We start from the raw sequence: 20,491 nt of genomic DNA, 5'->3' as shown, positions 1-20,491 counted from the left end.
GCCGCCCCCTGCCGGTATGGCAAGTACTACATCTTGCAAATACAAATCTCCCGCTCCTGGTGTAAAATGCATTCATTTAAACAGTACAAGAGGAAAAAATATATATTTATATTAAAAAAAAAGGCTATTATATTGGAGTTAGTTTTTTGCTTTTGTTTATACAAATACATTAAGTTTATTGCTGTATTTTTAAGTGTAGAAAGGTTAACCATTTGGATCAATCAATGATAAACTTAATTCTGTTCTTGCAAACTTTTGTTGAAGTATAATGCCACATCAGGCAAAACATCGTATACGAAAGTTTATTATCAAATGACTTTTTGAAAATAGTCATACAGATTAGTGATTTAAAAATAAAACTACAACAACCAGTAATAATGGATTTTGACATTGACCTCCAAAAAAATCCTCGACAAAGAAGTTCATTTTCAATGGTACACAGGCACAATAGCAGTCACAGGACAAAAGTTTATCAGAATTGCACAGTGCATCTCAAGATTTTAATTCTTTTGGGATACACAGCACATTTTGTGTAACTGAAATCATTTGGTAATACCGTCAAATAAGTTCATCTTATCTTCATTTAAGTTTCATAGTTTTTTTTTTTCTTTTAGTCAAATTAGTCTTTTTTTAATCCAGGTAAAAAAAAAAAAAAAAGCTTCATTTGTCCGACTAAAAGAAAGAAAATCAACTACCAAACAAATTGGTAACCCTAAAGCAAAGGAAAAAAGTTATCAAGATTCACTCACTGTCAGGATACTTTTCATTTTTTATCTCTAGATATAAAAATAAAAGTATGCCTAGCTGGACTCTTAATTGCCCAACTAATAAGGCGCTGTCTATTAAACCTAGCTCAATTCTCTGGACGGAACTTTGGCCAAAGTCGGACCTTCCCAAAAGCGATGTGGTATAAGTTCATGTTTAACATTTCATTGTCGATTTCACGACTGAAATGATTTTGGTCCTAGGTCATAAATGACACTTTAGAATGATGTAGTTATTGTCTTTAAATGGTGATTTTTAATGTGTGGCACGTATGGTACCGAGCAGACCCACCCAACAGAAGACCAGAGTTAAAATATAGAATGGAATGGAAAGAGGCAGTGGACAATAGAACAGGAAATCCTAGAGCAATTTCCAGTGCGAAAACATCCCTAAAGTTTGTCCAGTGCTTGTATGATTTGGGGAAAATAGCCTAAAAAAAAAAGCTACAAAGCCAAATCAAAAGCTTCTTTAAGTCTTCTATCTTTTCCCCCGTTTATTACCAGCGGGGGGCTTCTTGAGTTGTAGCAGAGGCGCCCCGGTACCGAAGCCGGCAGCAGGCGGGTTGGACACGCCAAAGGTCAGTCCAGCCGAGGGGTTGATGCCAGGGTTGCTGAAATTAAAGCCTGAGGTGTTGGTACCACCAAAACCTGGAAAAGGCAAACAGAAAATGGAAAGAATTAGGGGGAAGAATTTTGTTGTTGTTGTGATTTCACATTGTACCCTGCCTGCAGAGTCACGACACCCGGTGCTGAATCCAGAAAAGCAGCCCGAGAGCATAAACAAGCTTCCTCCATTGTGGGGTAGGTTAACAACAACAACATAGGCTATGTGAGTAGATCAGGTATTCTAACAACGTGTTATCATTTTAGAATGTCTATTAAGATCATTTACCAGTATGAAAAATGACATGACTATAAATCAGTCTGAATAACTGCTGGATACCAAGCCAACTACATCCTCCTAAAAAATACTGACACACAACATGTGTTCTTCATGCCAACCAATCATGCATGGGGAGTTCCATTCCACATGTACCTGCACTCAGACTGCCTCCTGTGGGCTTAGTGGTGGTGGCGAAGGCAAAAGAAGAACCCCCTGTCCCCACCCCACCAAATCCTGGCCCTGCACCAAAACCTGTAGGAGAGTGAGACAATGGCAGTCAGTCGGACGCCCGAGCGCAGCTTAGACTTGCTGAGCCTGCACAAGATAGCTACAAAGCTCTGTACTGAATGCATACAGCATGGCAAAGCAAAGAGAACCTATCCGGTGTGCGTTCAGAACACTTTGCATTTCAGGTAAAGTAGTTTGTGGTTTTTTTTTTTTTTTTTTTGCATGAAGTTCAAAGCTGCTATACCAAGAAGAGCAGCTTTCTGGTGGTTTGAACGCACATATGCCCATACACCAAGACGGAAGTGGCAAGCCAAGCTCAGATTCAACACTCACTGCTACCTCACACAGTCACTATCAAACTTGGAGGAGTAAAAATAAAAAAAAATAAAAACAACTTAGGCAATACCTCCCAAAGTGGTCGAGCCCAAACTAGTGCCCACTGCTGTGGCAAAGGGGTTGCCAAACCCTCCTCCCAAAGGTGCCTGGTTCCCTGCGGCACACGAAGACATTCTTTACTCTTTTTAAAGCTTTCTTTGACAGAGCGTCTTCCCCTACTTACAGACTGACAATACAAAAACTCAAATCTGCCACAGATAAACATCAGTCAATCTTATTTTTCTCATTTTAAAAAAGTAGATTATTAAAGGTACAGTTTTGCTAGTTTACGTACACAGTGGAACCTCCAAAGTTGAACCTAAATGGTAACACCGGTTGAGAAAGTACCATATTTTTTGGGAATAGAAGAAACTTAAAATATCCTATATTTTTCTAGAAAAATCTAATTGCTATCGAATAAAAAATGACCTTTTCAAAATGTCCTGCATGCATGTAATAGACGGTAAATGAATGTGTTTAGCAAGGCTCTTAAGCTCCCAGCAAATTAACTTGCATACATGAGTGTACTCATATACTGAGGTGTTACTTATCCTACTGTGATGGCATCGTATGGGGAAAAAAAAAAATCATTTTACACAACTCAAGCTTTGATTTCTGCAGCACACTAAACTATGGAAGTTCCACTGTAGTTAAAATATGTTTTAAAAATCTAATCTTTTGTTGACTGTGTGAAAACATGTGGCTAGTTCTTTCACTCCAAAACTTGTCTTTGTTTCTCACATAAATTTGCTTCAGCTGAAAATAAACACGGACAACCATTTCTTTGTTTAAAAAAAAATGTTTTATTGTCAATTAAATATGCAGGTCAATTTACAGAAACAAACAAGTTTCGAACAATCGGTAGTAGTAGGTTACTAACTGCTACTAACTGCATTTGACAAGTTTCCAAAGAGTCAAGATTTCAGAGTGAATGAACCAGCTTCTGTTAAAAAAAAGCATCACACACTGTTATTGAATATAGTTTAAAAGGCACACCATAATCATATATTAAATTATTAAATATACTTTTTCAACAGGCATTGGTTATACGTGTTTAAATACAAGTCAAAGCATTGAAGCGTGAGATAAGACACAAGGATTTGGCATTTCAGGGCTGCCAGTCACTGTAAACTTCTAAAAAACATAAGTCAGTGAGAAGTTTGAGTGGAAGTAATTGTAGGTTTTCAAACCGGCAATACTTTCAACCACTCTCCATCAGTGTTGCTTATCAGGAGTCATTCATGCACATTCGTTTGTCTTAAAATGTGTCAAGAACTCAACAGTCCTTGTCAATTAACTCAGACCTCTAAGAAGCCATATTGAGAAGAAAGGTAGTTTCGAAAAAGAATCAAATCATAGAATAGGAACAGTCTGAAAGCCAAAGAGACAGACGTACTGTACTCTTATTAGCGGCGACTGAATTCAAGTACCAAACAGTGTTAACACTAATGCAACCAGTGTAAATGTCAAGCTAAGTACGGTGGTGGAAGACATGTTAAAAAGATACCAATGTATGATTTACAAAAATAAAAAAAAGGTGTGGTCAGGACACAGCTTAAACAATTTCGTGCCCGAACGCCTCCAAATGCCAACTATCTGTACTTAATTATAACATTAATTCCAAGCTTCAAAATATTTATTTGTGATGCCTAATGATCCTGCAATCAAGTATTTCTATTTAAAATGAATTCAATGCACTAATTATGACTAACCATTGAACAACAGTGTTTTCACAATTTCGCTTGTAGTCCTGAGTCATTTGGCACATTTGACTTTTACGCATAGTAGCACAAATGTAAAGAATCTTTGAGCCAGCACCATGTAGCATCACACAGTTTCAACAATCTACATGAAAACAACAAGTATTGTTGTTTTGTCCATGACGCTATCTCTCATCATGTAAACAGAAGTCAATAAATACTGAAAAAAAGTGATTGACTCTAATATGACAACTCGCGTTGCATTCCAGAAAATATTGCTTTTAGTTCGTACTGGCAAAAGTATGGATTACCACTTCAGAGATGAAAATACCTGACATCACAACTATGATGTCACATCACACACACACACACACACACACACACACACACACACACACACACACACACACACACACACACACACACACACACACACACACACACACACACACACACACACACACACACACACACACACACACACACACACACACACACACACACACACACACACACACACACACACACACACACACACACACACACACACACACACACACACACACACACACACACACACACACACACACACACACACACACACACACACACACACACACACACACACACACACACACACACACACACACACACACACACACACACACACACACACACACACACACACACACACACACACGAGTCGGTTCATCAAAGCGAGAGCAGGCCTGGCACTTCTTCAGGACCCCCCCCCCCCCCCCCAAAAAAAAGGTGAAACACTCAAATCCATAAATATTGGTGTGTCGACACAATTCTCCGAAAATCTTTCTCAGCTCTACACACCGCAATCATGTTCCAATATTATATTACTACAAGTCAACTTCCACACAAACACTAGATGTGTATCAGAGTCTGCTATGTCATCAGTACAACCCAAATACAGATAAAAAGATCAGCTCTTTGCCATTAAAAATATATATTTTTTAATTCACGTAAATATTGTCGACCAGGGAGGCTGCCTACATTTGACTGCGTGAGGTTTGTGGGTTCAATCCTCACCCCTGGTAACCATGCCAAAGTGTCCTTGAGCAAGACACTGAACTCTAATTTGTGGTGCCTGGCAGCGCCTTGCATGGCAGCAGCCTCTCACTGGTGGAATATCTTAATTTTGTTGAATAAAGGCATTCTTCTTCAAGTGTGAAATGTTCTATTCCCGCAAAATAAAATAAATACATAAAGCCTGTGCTATGAAATTGTGACTGGAATGAGCCCTATTCCCGGAAAGGGCCCACCTACTGAGTCGGAGTTTCATGGCGTGCAAGCAGGGACCATGAATTATTGAAATACTGAAAGACATTTTATTTAGTCGCGCCTATCCCTTTTATAGAATGCAGCATGACGGTAATATGTCACATCTGAGCAATGCAGAGCTTAACAGTTTGGTTGTGGTTCGACCAGTATAATTTCCACTGGAATATGTAAGCTTTGGCTACAAAGATGTGAAAACTACAACCAGGTTGTTTCAAGTGTTGGACCAATGAAAAAGAAATACTGCCGCTGCCTCCACAGTGCAATATTGCTTCCGATTCTTCACAAGACAGACAGACAAATGTCCACTAGTGTGCCCTGATGTCACGGTAAACAAGCTAAAAGTCACTTATGAAGTTGTGCTATGAAGTGCTCAGCTGGTAGAACAATGATATCATAAATACTGTATGAGATTAATATTGGATTATTAGTGTGCAGATTTCACCAAAATGATTGCCAGCATTGTATGTACAACCAGTAAAACGTGTATGCTGGCCAGTTTTACTGCTTTGAATATATCACGTACATTGATATTATTTTAGGTACTTAGTGGAAAATGGAATGACTGCTGTGTGATGCTGACAGACCTCGTGTGTTTTATACCACATAATAATAGTTAGATAAGTGTTTTTTGTTGTTGTGGGTTTTTTTTGTTTTGTTTTTTTAGATGCCTATTACTGGCCGGACCCTGTACAACATAAGAGGCATGCTTCAGAACCACCGTATTTTTTTTGCAGCATTATTTAGAAAATAGATCCTACATGTTCCTACTAGAAACAACCAAGAACTTTATTAAAATCAGTCTTGTGGTGGTCATTAACAACATAGACTAAGAGGGAAAATGAAACTAAAGCAGCTGCCACGCTGAAGTTTGCATCCTTAGTCACTCACTGTTAGTTCAAAAGTCAAATACCTAGTCATGGGAAATAAAAACACTGATTGGGTGGGCTCAATTAAAGCAAAATGGAGCAATACTATTCTTGGCCATTTGTGTGACATTCCAATTATTTTGGCTCAGTCCACTGAAACTGCTATTGTACCGTAAGGCGAGTTAGATAAATCAATCCAGCCCATACAGTGAGGCATCAGAGATGTGACGGTAAGGCATAAAACTATTTCCAATTAAGGAGAGACATTTTTCCCTTTTCTCTACGGGTTTCCTTCAACAATACAAGCAAGAACTTTTTCCTCCATTTTTTTTACACCAATAAAACTTTATACTCGTGAAAACTGGTGTCGTTTCAAACTAGGCGAGAACATTCTAAAACTTGTAGGCAGTCAGACCTGTAGTTGGCTGCTGTTGCTGGGTCAGTGTGGCTGCCATGGCCACCGCTGCAGCATTTGGCACACTTGAGAATGGGGGCGGACCGGTGGTAACGCGTGGCGTGCTCTGCCACTTCCTGTTGGACGCCCGCTTGGACTCAAAGACGTCAGTTGAATCCTCTAAAAAGGCCCGGCGGTAGGTGAGGTACTGGTGCTTTAAGATCTAAAACACAAGACCAAAGAAAAACAGCCATATGATATGATGCACATTTAAATACAGCGCTTTCTAGTGGTATGTGGGAAAATAGTTTTATGAATGAAATGGCCAAACTGCATGTGGCTACCAGTGGCTTAAGTACAGTTCAGGTTTACTTTGGTGTTTCTCAAATATATGACGTTACCCCCTGCTTGCCCCAGGAAAATTGTGAGATGCATGAAAAACTTAAGGGTGAATCAGTTTGCGCTGACCTTTACGTTCTCATGTACAGACTGGAGCTGGGCGGCCTGGGCAACAAACGTCTGATACAACTTCTGCATGGCCATGGTCAGGTCTGGGGACAGGATTTTACAAAGGAAAGTGTTCAGCGAATATAAAAAATACCAGCCGATAGAGAGTATTAACGGTTCTGACCCTGAGGGGTGATGTGAAAACCACTACTCTGTGTGGTCAGGTGATTCTCCAGCTCTTCGATCTGCTGTCTGTATTGCTGCAGTTGCACCTCAAACTGCTCCACCAAGCAACGGAAATAACTAAACAAAAAGTTTCATTTTTTCTCCATGACTGACTTGATGAAATGAATTAAAAGGAAGTCGTGAAAAGCCACTTACTCTGAAGGAGCTGTGTTTTCATGCTGAAGTCCAGGAGGCGTCTTTTGTGTATGAAGTGCAATGTCGGCATTTTTCAGTTCCTTAATTGAGTGAATAGAAGATTTTAAATCATTCTAGGTTTAGGTCAATGTGTAAAGGTTACGTCTGTAGCTACAATACCTGTGCAGTCTCCAGCTTTAGCTTGTCAATTGCAAGAGCCTGGCGCTGCAGCCCACTGGCACTGACAGAGAGAAGTTGCCTGAGGGTCTTGATGTCATCCTGGACTTTGGATATCGCCTTAGACGACATCCTGCTGATGTCCTCCTGGACCTGTTTCTGTTCTTTGACAAACTTCCTGGGGGAGAAATAAGGAAACACAGTTTTAGACTGAATGAAGGCAACGATTGTCACAAAATAATATAGAAAATAACTGTTACAAGGCACTTTTAATTCATACTTACTGGAAATTCTCAACATCTTGACAAATGACTGGAGGCAGGTTCTCATCCTTTAAAGCTTTACTGTCCCTGAGAGGAGAAAGATAATTTAGTATTTGTTCTGACACTGACATATATTCTTGGAAATCAACAGACACCATGGATTGGAGTGTATTTGACTCAGACACTGACATATATTCTTGGAAATCAACAGACACCATGGATTGGAGTGTATTTGACTTTGGACGTTCCACTGTATGTCAAAAAATGTCTTAAGGTTTTATAATTAACTTACTGGGCATTGGCTCCAGATGAGGCGTCACTCTTCTCAGAGGAGGCACTAAAGTCAACCCCGCCCAAGCCAATACTGGAGGAAGCAGGGGCTGCCGTGGCTGCTGTTGAAGTCCCTAATAAAGAACCTAATGTTAAGCCTCCTGCTCCTCCAAGAGTGGTCTGACCCAAACCTGGAATACACAGAGAACAGACGGGCTGATGGAGCATTCTGAATCATATTATGTGTCGTTTGCTAACCTGTAGCCAGCGTGCTGGAAAAGAGACTGGCACCCAGCGAAGGAACTGTTCCGACAGCTGCTGTGCTTGTCGTGCTCCCGAGGCCGAGCCCGAAGCCCGTCACCCCGGGCTGCTGTGGTGCCGTTGATGTCAAGACAGAGCCAAATGATAAACCTGTGCCAGCGGGGACAGACGTGGCGCTTGTGGTAGCAGCAGTGAGGGAGAACGGCGCAGCTGAGCCAGTGGGTTTGTTGAAGGCTAGGCTGAAGCCAGTTGAGGCTGTAGTAGTAGCTGGAGCCCCTGGACACAGGCAAGAATTAGAACTTATCCTGTCTTTACTAGCAGTGTTTGAACTTGTGGATACAATAAGACATGTTTTAAAACACATGCTCACCTAATGTTAGTCCAGCAGTGGGAGCTGCACCTGAAATAAAAAAATGAATAAATCAGGTAGCATTTAAATTGAAGAAATTACAGAAGTGCAAATGGATGGCAATAGAGATCAATAACTAACTCACACAACTAAGAAAGAAGATTGCAGTGGTGTGACTTACCTGCACCAGGCGTGTTAAATGAAAACCCTGCAGAAGGTTTCTGACCAAAGAGACTTCCTCCTAGACCAAGCGATGGGGTGCTGGTGGTGGTAGTGGCTTGGGTGGCACCCAATGCATTACCAAACGAGAAGCCACCAGTACTGGCCGGAGGTGCGCTTAGAAAAACAATGGGAGAGGGAGACAATTTTATCTGACGAATCATCACAGGTCTTACTGACAGAGGTTTACGTTAGCAGGACAGATTGTAAAATGAGTTCAAATTGAAGTCAGACGACAATGACGACCCACTCGTTAAAGTATTTCGTGAAATAGGCCATTGATATTTCATGTTAAGGTAGCTCAAACTAGTGCGTGCGAATGTTGCGCTAGCTTGTTAGCTTGGTCGTATTCTTTTCAATTACCTGGTTGCTGCTCCGAATGAAAAGCCTCCTCCAGTGTTGGTGGAACCGAGTGTTCCCGTCCCAAAGTTAAATCCAGACATTGTGGTATGAGCATTAAAGACCTTCAAGGGTAATTCTGGACTTAAACTACATTAGCAGAGTAGCAGCAGCAGGCAACGCAGCATCGCCGATAGCCTGCAAGTTAGCTTCGCAGAAATTCCCGCGTGTGGGCCACAACAGTTCTATTTTAACGTATACTTTTTTTCTTTTACAGACACCATCGTTTTTAAACAGCTTCAAAGTAGTCCGGTTGGTTTCCACGGTGTCTGAGCCAAGAGTATCCCGTTTAACGATAAAAAATTGACAAAGATCGAAGGATAAATCCACGCATGGCGTGGATTTTCCTATTCCCCGCCTGCTACCAACAAAATGTCATTGCATTTTGGGTAAAAATAGAGTCAACTACATTACCCAGCATGACCTTATTTTACTCACGTGACGTGCGGTCCAAGCTTGCAATACAGCTGTAGGAAGCGTAAGAGCATATTTTCAAAACACATTTAAAACACATATGTAGTGACAAAATACAAGTCAAATTCCTGTCATATTTTACCTCTAGTGTAATATATAGTTATTATCGTAATATATAATTTGATCAGGTTGTTTATTTTATTTCAAATTCGGTTGACAGTTCCATTTTAGCTCTTATTTTGAAATGTCATTCACCTTTGGCATAGGCGTGACTACCGATCGCTTTACGCGGATGCCAGAGTAAAGTAATTGACAATAAACATACTGAATGCACCCGACATCGTGCTCTTGGAATGTGTAACACATTCAAAATAGGATTTGATCAATGATAGAGTCATATGTGGAAGGCGTTGCGTGAACTCTGAAGTCGCTGACAGCTGTTACGACCCGGAGACATGGAGCACATCCGAACCCCGAAGGTAGCTAACATTTTCTAGCTAAATGCAGTAAGACAGTAGCTCGGCCTAACATCGAGGGTGATCATTGAAAACAAGATTTGTTCGGTTTCGTTTCATATACTGCACCCGCAGTGCGTGTGATATGATCGTGCATCCATGCAAGTGTCGCTAGCTTGCTCGGGACGTGACAAGCATCTGTTGTGTTTCACCTTGCACCACTTCATTTGTACTCTTTGAACTGTCACACCCTCACGATATTGATCCACTTAAAAAAAGAAAAAAGAAACTGTCAATGCAAACCGAATTAATAATTGCATTGCATAAGAAAGCACTGTTTTCCCGCAGAGACCAAGTTCTTGCATCACTTATATGAATCTTTGTGTGTTCTCCGAGGAGGCCCCGTAATATTGCTGTTCTTGTGACATTAGAGAGACACCACTGGCACAAAATTGGATTGTCAAAGTCAGTCACCACAGGCTAAATCGCTTAAGGAAGATCAGGCTGAATGCTACAGATTGTAAAGAGACCATCAAGGGGCGCTGTTCATGTTTTTAAAACATTTTGTATGATTGCAAAAGATGTGAAAAGACCTGCTAGCTATAATTATTTATAATTATAACCCCTATATCCAAGTATGTCACATGCATAGTTAAACAATTAGCATAATTGTTTTAAGGAAAATAATTGACACCATTGACGCCCTAAATGTACATGCTCAGCTACTGACTTCCTTTATTGAGCATAGTTGCTCTCATCACTGTTGAGACAAGGACAGGAAGAAGGAAACGGAGGAAGAATGTCTGAGTCACTAAGAATTGCTGCAATGATAAATCATCAATTTCGACTGTTTGCAGCAATGGCTGACAAAAATACCTTTTGGCCAAAGAAATCAGCTTGGTAGAAAGAATAGCATGGCTGTGTGTGCACTTTTCTGGAGACGTGAGCGTAAAACCTGTTTATGTAGATCTAACTCGGGAAACACAACTGCTTCGATGTGTAAAAAATGTGGCATGAGTGAATATTTAACTCATTCCTCCATGAACTGGTCTGCGTGATGACATACAGACACAAGTTGCATTGCAGATGGAGTTTGTATTGTGTGTCCTCAGTTAGCATTCAGTTGTGTTAGCGGCTGGTGAGCAGCAGGTGGTCAGGATTAACTGGCGCTCCGGCTGGCAACATGCTGCACAAACTCTCTCTTAAAGGGTTTTTCTTCAAGGTGTCAACCCAAATCCTCACCCCACAAAATCGCTCCCAAATGACGTCCTTGCATAGGTATGCCCTGATTCGTTTGACATGTTTGTAGGTGGAGCAGGTGCGTCTGTTGGACCGCTTCAGCAACAAATCCACTAACGGCACACTGTACCTCACGGCGACGCATCTCATCTTCGTGGAGAGCGGCTCTAACAACTCAACGTCTGCCGGACAAGAGGTTTGGGTGAGTGGATCGTGATGTTTTGGATGTCAAATGCATCCCCATATTATACCTTAATAATCATCCTCAAAGATGTCCGTTGTAAAATAAACCTACAGCCGTCATTTTGTTTACCTTACACACGTCCACTCTTCTCTGCAGATTTTGCATCACCATATTGCATCCGTGGAGAAGCTCTCACTCACCACCTCGGGTTGTCCACTGGTCATTCAATGTCGTAACTTCAGAGTGGTCCACTTTGTGCTCCAGCGTGAACGTGACTGTCATGATGTTTACAGCTCACTTTTGCGCCTTCTGCGACCTGGTGGGTTTCACTCTAAGACACTAACTTGATATCTTGTAGGTGTCTGTCGACAATTTCCTTCCTTGTTTGCAGAGTCGTATGAGGAGCTCTATGCGTTCTCCTACAATCCCAAGCAGAATGACCAACAGCGTGAGGAAGGGTGGCAGCTCATTGACTTAGGAGCAGAGTTTGAGAGGATGGGTGTTCCCTGCGACCAATGGCAACTCACCGACGTCAACAGAGACTACAAGGTCCATGATGTTCTGGTTCCGTAAAACGTGACGAAAAAAAATACACTGGGGGAACTATTTTGTAATAAACAATAGCCAAGTACCTTTATATGTGATTTGAACAGTAGGGAGCACACCATTCAACGTGTTATGCATTTAGTCCAGAAGGGGGCGCTAAAGCCTCAGCAGTGGCCCTAAAATGGAGCGTCCTACTTCAAAATGAGATAAAAAGACCCTTTTCCATGTTAGGTAATAATTTAAGAAGGATTGCATTCCTTTCTTCTCAGATTTGTGAGACCTATCCACGTGACCTGTACGTCCCCATCACAGCTAGTAAGCCCATTATTGTGGGCAGTTCCAAGTTTAGGAGCAAAGGACGCTTCCCAGTGCTTACTTACTTCTATCAAGAGAAGAAGGTACGTGAACCTGATTTGTGTAACATTTGATGAATTAATGTTGCACATTTTCAGTCATGTATTTCTACTCTTTTCTAATCTGGTATTGTGTGTCCATCATGGCAGGCGGCAGTGTGCCGATGCAGCCAGCCTCTCTCTGGCTTCAGCGCACGCTGTTTAGAAGATGAGAGCATGCTACAGGCCATCAGCAAGGCTAACCACAATAGCCGATTTGTTTACGTCATGGACACACGGCCAAAAGTAAGACCAAACCTGATTATTACTAGTAGTTTAGATGCCGCTGCCCTTTTTAATCTCACCGCCATCTTGCAGCTGAACGCGCTCGCCAACCGAGCGGCGGGCAAAGGCTACGAGAATGAGGACAACTACTCCAACATTCGCTTTCAGTTTGTGGGCATCGAGAACATCCACGTGATGAGGACCAGTCTGCAAAAGCTGCTGGAAGGTCCAACACCTCCGCTGCTTTAAATGGCATCCGTTTGCAGATATTTAACTTTGGCGATCTGATTTGTTTGTGATCCTCAGTGATTGGAGCTCGTTCCCTCTCCATGAGTGACTACCTGGTAGGACTGGAGAGCTGCGGCTGGTTGAGGCATATCAAGGCTGTTGTAGATGCAGCAATCTTCCTAGCTAAGGTAAATGGCAAAACTAATTTGTATTGTGAGTTACATAAGATTCGTAAATGAAAATGTGAGGTGTTAACCATTGACTTGGGCTATATCTATCTTTTTATTTTGTGATTGCTTTTATTTCACCAACTGCTGGAAAGGGTGGAGCACTTCCCATAAAGCACAGTGTATATTGTATGCATCACTTTTTTAATCATCCAGGCAGTGACCCGGGAAGGAGCCAGCGTGTTGGTTCATTGTTCGGACGGGTGGGACCGAACAGCTCAGGTCTGCTCCCTGGGAGCTCTGCTCATGGACCCCTACTACCGCACCATCAAGGGTTTCATGGTACCTTTCCCGTTCTCTGATGTTCTCGATTCCCGCTTGCCACTGTCTCACCTTGTTTGGTCGTTTGAACTTTTAGGTGCTGATCGAGAAAGACTGGATCTCATTTGGTCACAAGTTTGCAGATAGGTAAGTTTTCATGTAAGTTTCAATTCAACTGTGTAAATGGGAAATTACTTTCCTTTAACTGAGTAGCATTTTTGATCATTAATGAATAGTTACTGTCATGTAAACTGCAACTTCTAGGTGTGACCAACTGGATGGAGACCCAAAGGAAGTGTCTCCTATCTTCACTCAGTTCCTGGAGTGTGTCTGGCAGCTATCTGAGCAGTTCCCTCAGGTGCGTGTCTGTGTGGATGCACGTGTGTCACATGCAAGGCACTTTTACTGTTATATTTGATCTCGAGTTCTTTTACTCTAGGCATTCGAATTCAACGAATGGTTCCTGCTGCAGATCCACGAGCACGTTCACTCATGTCAGTATGGAAACTTCCTCGGCAACAACCAGAGGCAGAGAGAAGACCTTCAGTGAGTCTACGTGTTAGAATTTCTCATTCATGCCATACACTGACATGGGGCCTACGTAATAGTACGCAGAATAGAAAAACCCTCTTGGCAAATTCAATATAGGTGGTTAGGCTCCTAAATTGTTGTGGTGTTAATATTGATCTTGTGGGACTCTCTTGTGTTTTTGTGTCCCAGGCTAAGAGAGCGGACTCATTCGTTGTGGGCGCATCTGATGAGCGAAAAACAGAACTACTTAAATCCGTTCTACAGCCCCGCATATGCTGAAACGCAGCCTGTGCTGGAGCCCTCCACATTGCCCTACCATTTCAAGTTGGTACCAACTTTTGTGCACTTTTTCTTCTGTCACCAGCAGTTGATATTGTGTGTATCTCTGTGTGTAAGGTTTTGGAGAAACATGTACCACCAGTTTGATCGCTCCATGCACCCACGGCAGTCCATCCTGAAGACCATTCTAACCGGGAGAGAGAACAGTCGCAAAGCGGAGACCAAGCTCCAAGCACTGGAGAGTGTAAGTGAACACACATCAGTACTGCTTGAATGAAAGTGAACTCAGCTCAAGACACGAAATGATGACTTTTGTCCGTTGTAACACTTGGGAATCCATAATAATTTTGTCATCTCCTCCTCCTGCACGTAGCGGCTCCACCAGCTCGGTGTGACGCCAGTCGTGACCGCCAACCTTCCGGCGGCCCCTCCCACCAGGGATCATCGCTCACTTGACAAACCCCTCCCGCCGCGCCCGGACTCCCTCATCTTGGGGGCGCCCATGAATCACAAGGAGGCCCGTCGGCAGCAGGAGGAAGACGAGCACGAGGAGGTTGGCGAGGAGGCCACCGAGAGCACGGACATCGAGCGGACAGTAGAGGGCAGCAGCGGATCCGAGAGCCGCAAGCAGAGCTACGGCGAGCTGGAAGGGACATACGATAACGATGTGGCCAAAGAGGAGCCGGCTATTGTGAGTCTGGAGTTTGGAGTGGCGCGCATGACCTGCTGAGAAAGGGGGATTTTGTGAGGAAAAGACAGGCGCATCATAACAATTTACTGAAAAATGTGCGGAAAAGCTCTTGTTCTTCACGTGATTATGTGCTGATTACAAAATGGTCCTAAATGGGCCATCTTCTATATGTCTGTATAGTCTAAAGCTCTATGGAAAGCCTCATTATCATGTCATATCTTACAATTGTAGAAATGCATTTGCTTTTCTTTTCTTTTTTTTTTTTTTTAAATGAATGTTGGGATTCACTATCGAAAAATAAATGAGAAATAATTCATCCACTATAAAATTAGTTTCTCGTTTCATTGTGTGTGACTGCACACTTGATTGAAAAAAGAAATCTGGTTGAATGCATGGACATGCGTGCTGTCCTGAGATTTGATGACGAATGTCACATTAACCAGATAAGGACAGTAATCCTTTTTTTTTTTGTACATATATGTAATACTCAATCCCCACAGAGGGCTCCCAGCCAGTCTAATCTTAGATCAAACTGGAAGTAATACCAAACCATAAATTTTGGCCATACTCGTTATTCCACTCGCTTCCTGGTGGCTGAGGATAAGCCAACCCCGGCTCGAGGACCTTGAAGGGTTTCAGCTGTAAACAGTTGCCACCATTGATCATTTGATCCTATTTCACATCTCACATTGATCAGATCAGCAGACTTACTAATGCGCATTGATCCTAAAATCCTGTTGGTTCACATCAACCATTCTGCTCATCAAGTATTTTATAAAACAAGTAGTTCCATTGAAAGAACGAAATCATCATTTTCCTAACCCCGGTGGAATTGTCTTCTGTGACGCTGGTTGACGACCAAGTAATTTGAATTCAAAATAAATTGTCCAACAGGAATTGATTCAAATGCTGCATGCTCACACTGGCACCATCATATACTGTAGAAAAATAATTTGAAGTACCTTGTATTTCTATTTTTATTCACATTTTTGGCTTCTTGAGGCTAAAGAATTGCAGCACACAGATTTGCCACCTGATTGGATTGACTTCCTCAATCAGATTACAAATGGTAAAAGCTGAAAGATGTCCGGATAAACACGCTTGGCATGCGTGCAGCCATCTTCCATGCAAATTAGAGTAGTCATGGTTTATTTGTGAAGTGCTTCCCAATGGTGCTCAGGGTAGCTGAGCACAGCATAACACAGTACATTTCACTCTTTCACTCTGCCTCTAAATACTTAATTGAATAAGTGCTTGCAGAAATGAACATCTTTCAAAGCTCCACTGACAAACATGCACACAACTCTCAGTGACCTTGGGCGATACGTAGCAACAACAACACTGGGTCCTGAGTAGAATCCTTTGTTTGGCTATGCTATCACTCATCAATCAATGAGCCATCTGCTGCTCAGCACTGAGCTGACCCGCTAGCATGCCCGCCGGGGCTTTCTGCAATAGTAAACATTGCATCTACCTGAGAAGCAGCACTCTCGCTCTGTGCCCGACCGGGCAGTCGCCGGTGTGAGGAGGTGATGACGCCTCACGGGTGAAAGCCATGGCGCTTCCTCGCCTCGCCCAGGGGAAGCCCTTTGGAAAATGTGTTTGTGTGTCGCCCCGCCCGGGGGTGCATGAATGCAGACATTGTTTGATAGCAGTGGGCTGGAAGAGGAGCCAGCGCCTGCGGTGCCCATAGTGACTGAAGAGAAGGAGGAGGAGAGAAGAAGGATGCTTGTAATTGGGTCGGTGGATCGGGGAGATTCATGGGGGGTTGGGTGCAATTACCAGGAAAAAACAAAAAAGCGCACCCACAGTAGATCAGGCCTGAAAGGAGAACACTGGGTGACAAAAAGCATAGCTCTAAATCAAATCATGAATCAATCAGATGTTGGATTCAACTCCTCAGTCCCCCCCACCCTAATTATTCTTCCCACAAAACATTTTGGACAATTCTAAGCTTAAAAGTTTATAAGAACCATCTCAGGAAAGAGATTTTATACTCTGAATGCACAATGCAAGGTAAATAAAAGCTGAAATGAATTAGGGACACTTGCCTATGTGGGTCCATATGGTGGACAGTTCAGGACCATATGGTCAATAATAACTGCTTTAACGGTATAAGTGCTAAGTCTGTGAGCTCTTTCTCTGACCCCAACAGTGTTGAAAAATGTCTCTAAATCTATATCCGGGCTTAAGCCTGCTCAAATTGTTGATCAGCAGCCCGGCGGGTGCCTCGGCCTCTTGATTCAGGCTTTTTGGCATGGGAGTTTTTTGTTTATCCCCCATAGGCAATGTTTTTTTTTGGGGGGGTGGCAAAAATGACATATACACTTGAATATACTAAAACTTGTGAACAATAAATTATATATTTTAATCAAATAATCAAGTTGTGAAATGAGTTCAATGTAATATTTTTATGTCAGTATTGTGGTTAATATTTTAAAACTGTGTAAGTGTATTCACTGGATCGACCCCAATATTTTTTTTAATAAGTTTTATGGAATATTTTTTATTCAGTTTATTTATTCATTTTATTTATTTATTTAAATATATATATATATATTTTTAGGAAGGTGTAACTTAAATGTATTCATTCGATATGTTTGTGCACACACATTGAGACAATCTGCAGCAGTCACAGAAACAATGATGGAAGGGTGTGAAAACTAATGTCTAGTTGTTTTTTTTTGGGGGGGGGCAATAGTGCATTGGTGACTGGGAAGGTGGTGGGGGGAGGACAGACTTCGCCGCCCTGCCAACGTTGACGAAAGCTGCTTAGCCCACCCTGTTGCCATGGATACAGTGAGGAGCAGCACCAAGAGTGAGGGAGTTAGAAAGAGGGAGAGAGAGAGAGAGAGAGAGAGAGAGAGAGAGAGAGAGAGAGAGAAAAGCTGCAGGCAGGCAGGCGATAAAGAAAGCCAGAGTGGGAGTGAACGAGCTGTTGGAAGCAGTGTGGAGAGAGAGAGAGAGAGAGAGAGAGAGGTAGAGTGGATGCGCATCCAGAGAAAGCCCAAAGGGAAAAGGCAAGTGCTAGTGGGAGCCCGCAGAGTGGGAAGCCATAAAGCTACACAATGGAAGTGCAGACGGAGTGTGCGGACCCCAGCGCGGCCCCTCCGTGTGACCCCCAGCCGCCCACCGGGAAGATCAACAAAGCTGCCTTCAAGCTCTTCGCAAAGCGACGTACCAGCTCCGGAATGGCCAGCTTCTTCTCCTTCAGGAACAAAGGGGCCACGCTGAACGGGACCAACGGGCATTCGGACACCGGGAATTCTGTCAACGGGAACGGTTCAATGTCATCGGGCGAATTGGTGAGAAGCAAAACACACGATGGGCTCATCGGCTCCGGCAATAATGCTGATGTACACAGAGGGGAGGGCTTGTCTACGCTAGAAACAGGAACTGTCAGGTCTCTCAGTAAATCTTTAAGTTTCTTCTCTCTACTGCGACGTGGGAGTCTTAGGTCAAATGAGAACAGTGCGGGACTGGTGCGAAGAGGGAGGGGCTTGAAGGGCTTTTTCACGAGCATCCGCTGGCGACGTAAGGACAAAACAAACGAAGGCGATGGGGACCAGTCGGAACCCCAGAAGGAGAAGGATGTGGATGCTGCGGCCACTGAAACGGCCGAGGATATCACTCTCATCCTTGAACCGACACCGAGTGGCAAGACAGAGGCGGAGTGTAACCTCCGAGCGGTCGAGGCTCACAGTAAGAGTGTTTCCTTGACAGCGACACCGTGCGTGGCCATGCCAGGCCCATCCGCTGAGCCAGATTCTCCCTCTCCTTACACACCCAACGACTCCCCTTTGCACCCTGCCGCCAACAAAGCCAAAGCCTCAGTCTCCAGCCTCACCCCCTCACTCGCCACACCCCCTTTGGAGTGTTGCAGCAGCGGCGACCCTCCTTCGGAACCCTCGGTGGACCGTCTGTGTTCTCTTCTCTTCAATGACGTCACATCCCTTAAGAGCTTTGATTCACTCACGGGCTGTGGGGATATTATTGCCGATGCAGAAGAGGAGATGGCTGGCAATGGGGGAAGTGGTACGAGTAGTAGCAGCAGTGGCGGTGGCGGCGGGGTAGCGGGAGGCGGATCAGGTGTTGGGAGACCGCTCACCTGCGCCCCGACCCGTGGATCCCCATCAAAAGTCCCTCTTTCTTCTGCACAATCTGTATTCACTGCATCTCCTGGTCCGGCTTCACTTCCTGCTCGCGCCCGGGTGCCCCCCGCACCTCAACCACCCGCAGTGGGCAGTGGGGTGGTGGCTTATATGGGTGGCGGGGAGGAAATGGCCAGTCCGGAGGGAGTGGACGATGCTGACATGCAGGGGCTTTGGCATATGCTACCTTCGATGGGTGACAACTCCCCTGCTTTGCCCCGATCACTCCAACCCGCCTGCACCACTCCCACCTCCACCTACCCCCTTCGCACCCTCAACTCCACCAGCTGCCAACAATCTTCAACGGATCGTAAGACACTACAGGTCAAATCTTTGGGCCTCAGTAAGATTCCAGTGGTCGGTGGAGTAGGAAGTCGAGCGGCCAAAGCCCTCCTACCTCACGGTCGTCATCCGGCATCACCTGGAGACAAAGAACCGCTCAGCGACGAAGGCTACTGGGAAACACCCTCCGCAACACCCACGGCGACACCTGAGGAAAGTGGGCAGCGGCACCAGATGTCACGTGACAGTTGCTCTGGGGACCGCCTGTATGATTTCTACAATGACCCGGAGGGACCGGAGGGCGATGACGACCAAAACAGTTCGTCCTCCTTGTCCACAGAATATAAACTCAGCCCTCCTTCCTCCTCGTCCTCTTCTTCGTTCCGGTCAATGAAAGGCAGCGCCAGTCTTCCCCGGGAATCCAAGATCCCAGTCAGCGCCAGACAAACGCCGCCGCCTCAGTCGGCGAGCCAATCAGCACTCTCGTCTGTCCTGGAGGCAGAATTGTCGCCGCCAAAGACCCAAGCACTTCCTCGCACTAGAATCCCCGTATCCAAGGTACCCGTGCGTCGTCCCGGAAACAAACCAGGCCCCACAAGCAGAGCCTCGAAGAAGTAGTTACGATTGGGGACTTGAGAGGCTGACTCCTGTGCTGTTTTTTTTTACAGAGCCAAAGGTTTTCCTTAGCCAAGAAAAATGTTGCCCTGTGCAGTTTTGAATCTTAAAAGCTCTTCTTCCCAAAAGGTTACAATTGAATAACATGTTTGTTTTTTTCACCCTGAGAAAAGTCGCAAGGAGACTCCAAAAAAAATCCAGATTGTCTTTTAGCACTCACTGGAACTTGGAAGCTTGACCCTTGACAATCCATGAACTCTGAAAAGTTCATCTCTCAACTACCTGCAAAAAAAAAAAAAAAAAGGCCTAGCTGCATTTTGGAGCATTTCAAAGCTCCAATTCATGAGTACATACTGCAAAAATAAGCTGCTTTTATAAAATCTTTTATGAAATTACAAATTTAAATGAATTTCCTTTTGACGTACAACAATACTGTATGACCCTTGAACTATCCCACGTTAGAGCCAAAGTATTCTTCCTTAAAAAGTTTGAAACAGACTGGAAT

At 43.7% G+C, this 20,491-nt stretch overlaps 3 protein-coding genes across 6 annotated transcripts; 2 read left to right on the top strand and 1 right to left on the bottom strand.

The window, feature by feature from the left end:
• Positions 1–288: 288 nt before the first annotated feature.
• On the bottom strand, positions 289–9,747 carry nup58 (nucleoporin 58). 4 transcript variants are annotated; one of them, XM_085938709.1, is made up of 14 exons: positions 9,231–9,747; positions 8,830–8,984; positions 8,670–8,699; positions 8,297–8,566; positions 8,061–8,229; positions 7,790–7,855; positions 7,509–7,683; positions 7,350–7,429; positions 7,153–7,271; positions 6,990–7,072; positions 6,543–6,744; positions 2,282–2,365; positions 1,801–1,899; positions 289–1,412 (listed from the first exon to the last, which is right to left on the bottom strand). In XM_085938709.1, the coding sequence occupies exons 1-14, from the start codon at positions 9,308–9,310 to the stop codon at positions 1,243–1,245; spliced, it is 1,782 nt and encodes a 593-aa protein (XP_085794835.1). In that variant the 5' UTR covers positions 9,311–9,747; the 3' UTR covers positions 289–1,242. The 4 variants fall into 4 exon arrangements, with proteins under 4 accessions (XP_085794835.1, XP_085794834.1, XP_085794836.1 ...); XM_085938708.1 differs by having other exon boundaries at positions 8,297–8,575; positions 9,231–9,732; XM_085938710.1 differs by lacking the exon at positions 2,282–2,365 and having other exon boundaries at positions 8,297–8,575; positions 9,231–9,731.
• Positions 9,748–9,923: 176 nt separating this feature from the next.
• mtmr6 (myotubularin related protein 6) lies at positions 9,924–15,266 on the top strand. The gene is made up of 15 exons (XM_085938707.1): positions 9,924–10,159; positions 11,445–11,576; positions 11,715–11,877; positions 11,950–12,107; positions 12,374–12,502; positions 12,608–12,742; positions 12,815–12,947; positions 13,028–13,137; positions 13,333–13,458; positions 13,535–13,584; positions 13,702–13,795; positions 13,877–13,983; positions 14,158–14,292; positions 14,365–14,491; positions 14,621–15,266. The coding sequence occupies exons 1-15, from the start codon at positions 10,136–10,138 to the stop codon at positions 14,975–14,977; spliced, it is 1,980 nt and encodes a 659-aa protein (XP_085794833.1). The 5' UTR covers positions 9,924–10,135; the 3' UTR covers positions 14,978–15,266.
• A 2,740-nt stretch (positions 15,267–18,006) lies between these two features.
• amer2 (APC membrane recruitment protein 2) lies at positions 18,007–19,989 on the top strand. Its single transcript, XM_085939428.1, has one exon. The coding sequence runs from the start codon at positions 18,007–18,009 to the stop codon at positions 19,987–19,989; it is 1,983 nt and encodes a 660-aa protein (XP_085795554.1).
• The last annotated feature ends 502 nt before the right edge of the window (positions 19,990–20,491 follow it).

Source organism: Syngnathus leptorhynchus, chromosome 19 (genome assembly GCF_054491065.1).
Source record: "Syngnathus leptorhynchus isolate UIUO chromosome 19, UIUO_Slep, whole genome shotgun sequence".
NCBI lineage: Eukaryota > Metazoa > Chordata > Actinopteri > Syngnathiformes > Syngnathidae > Syngnathus > Syngnathus leptorhynchus.
This window is presented reverse-complemented; position numbering and strand designations above follow the sequence as displayed.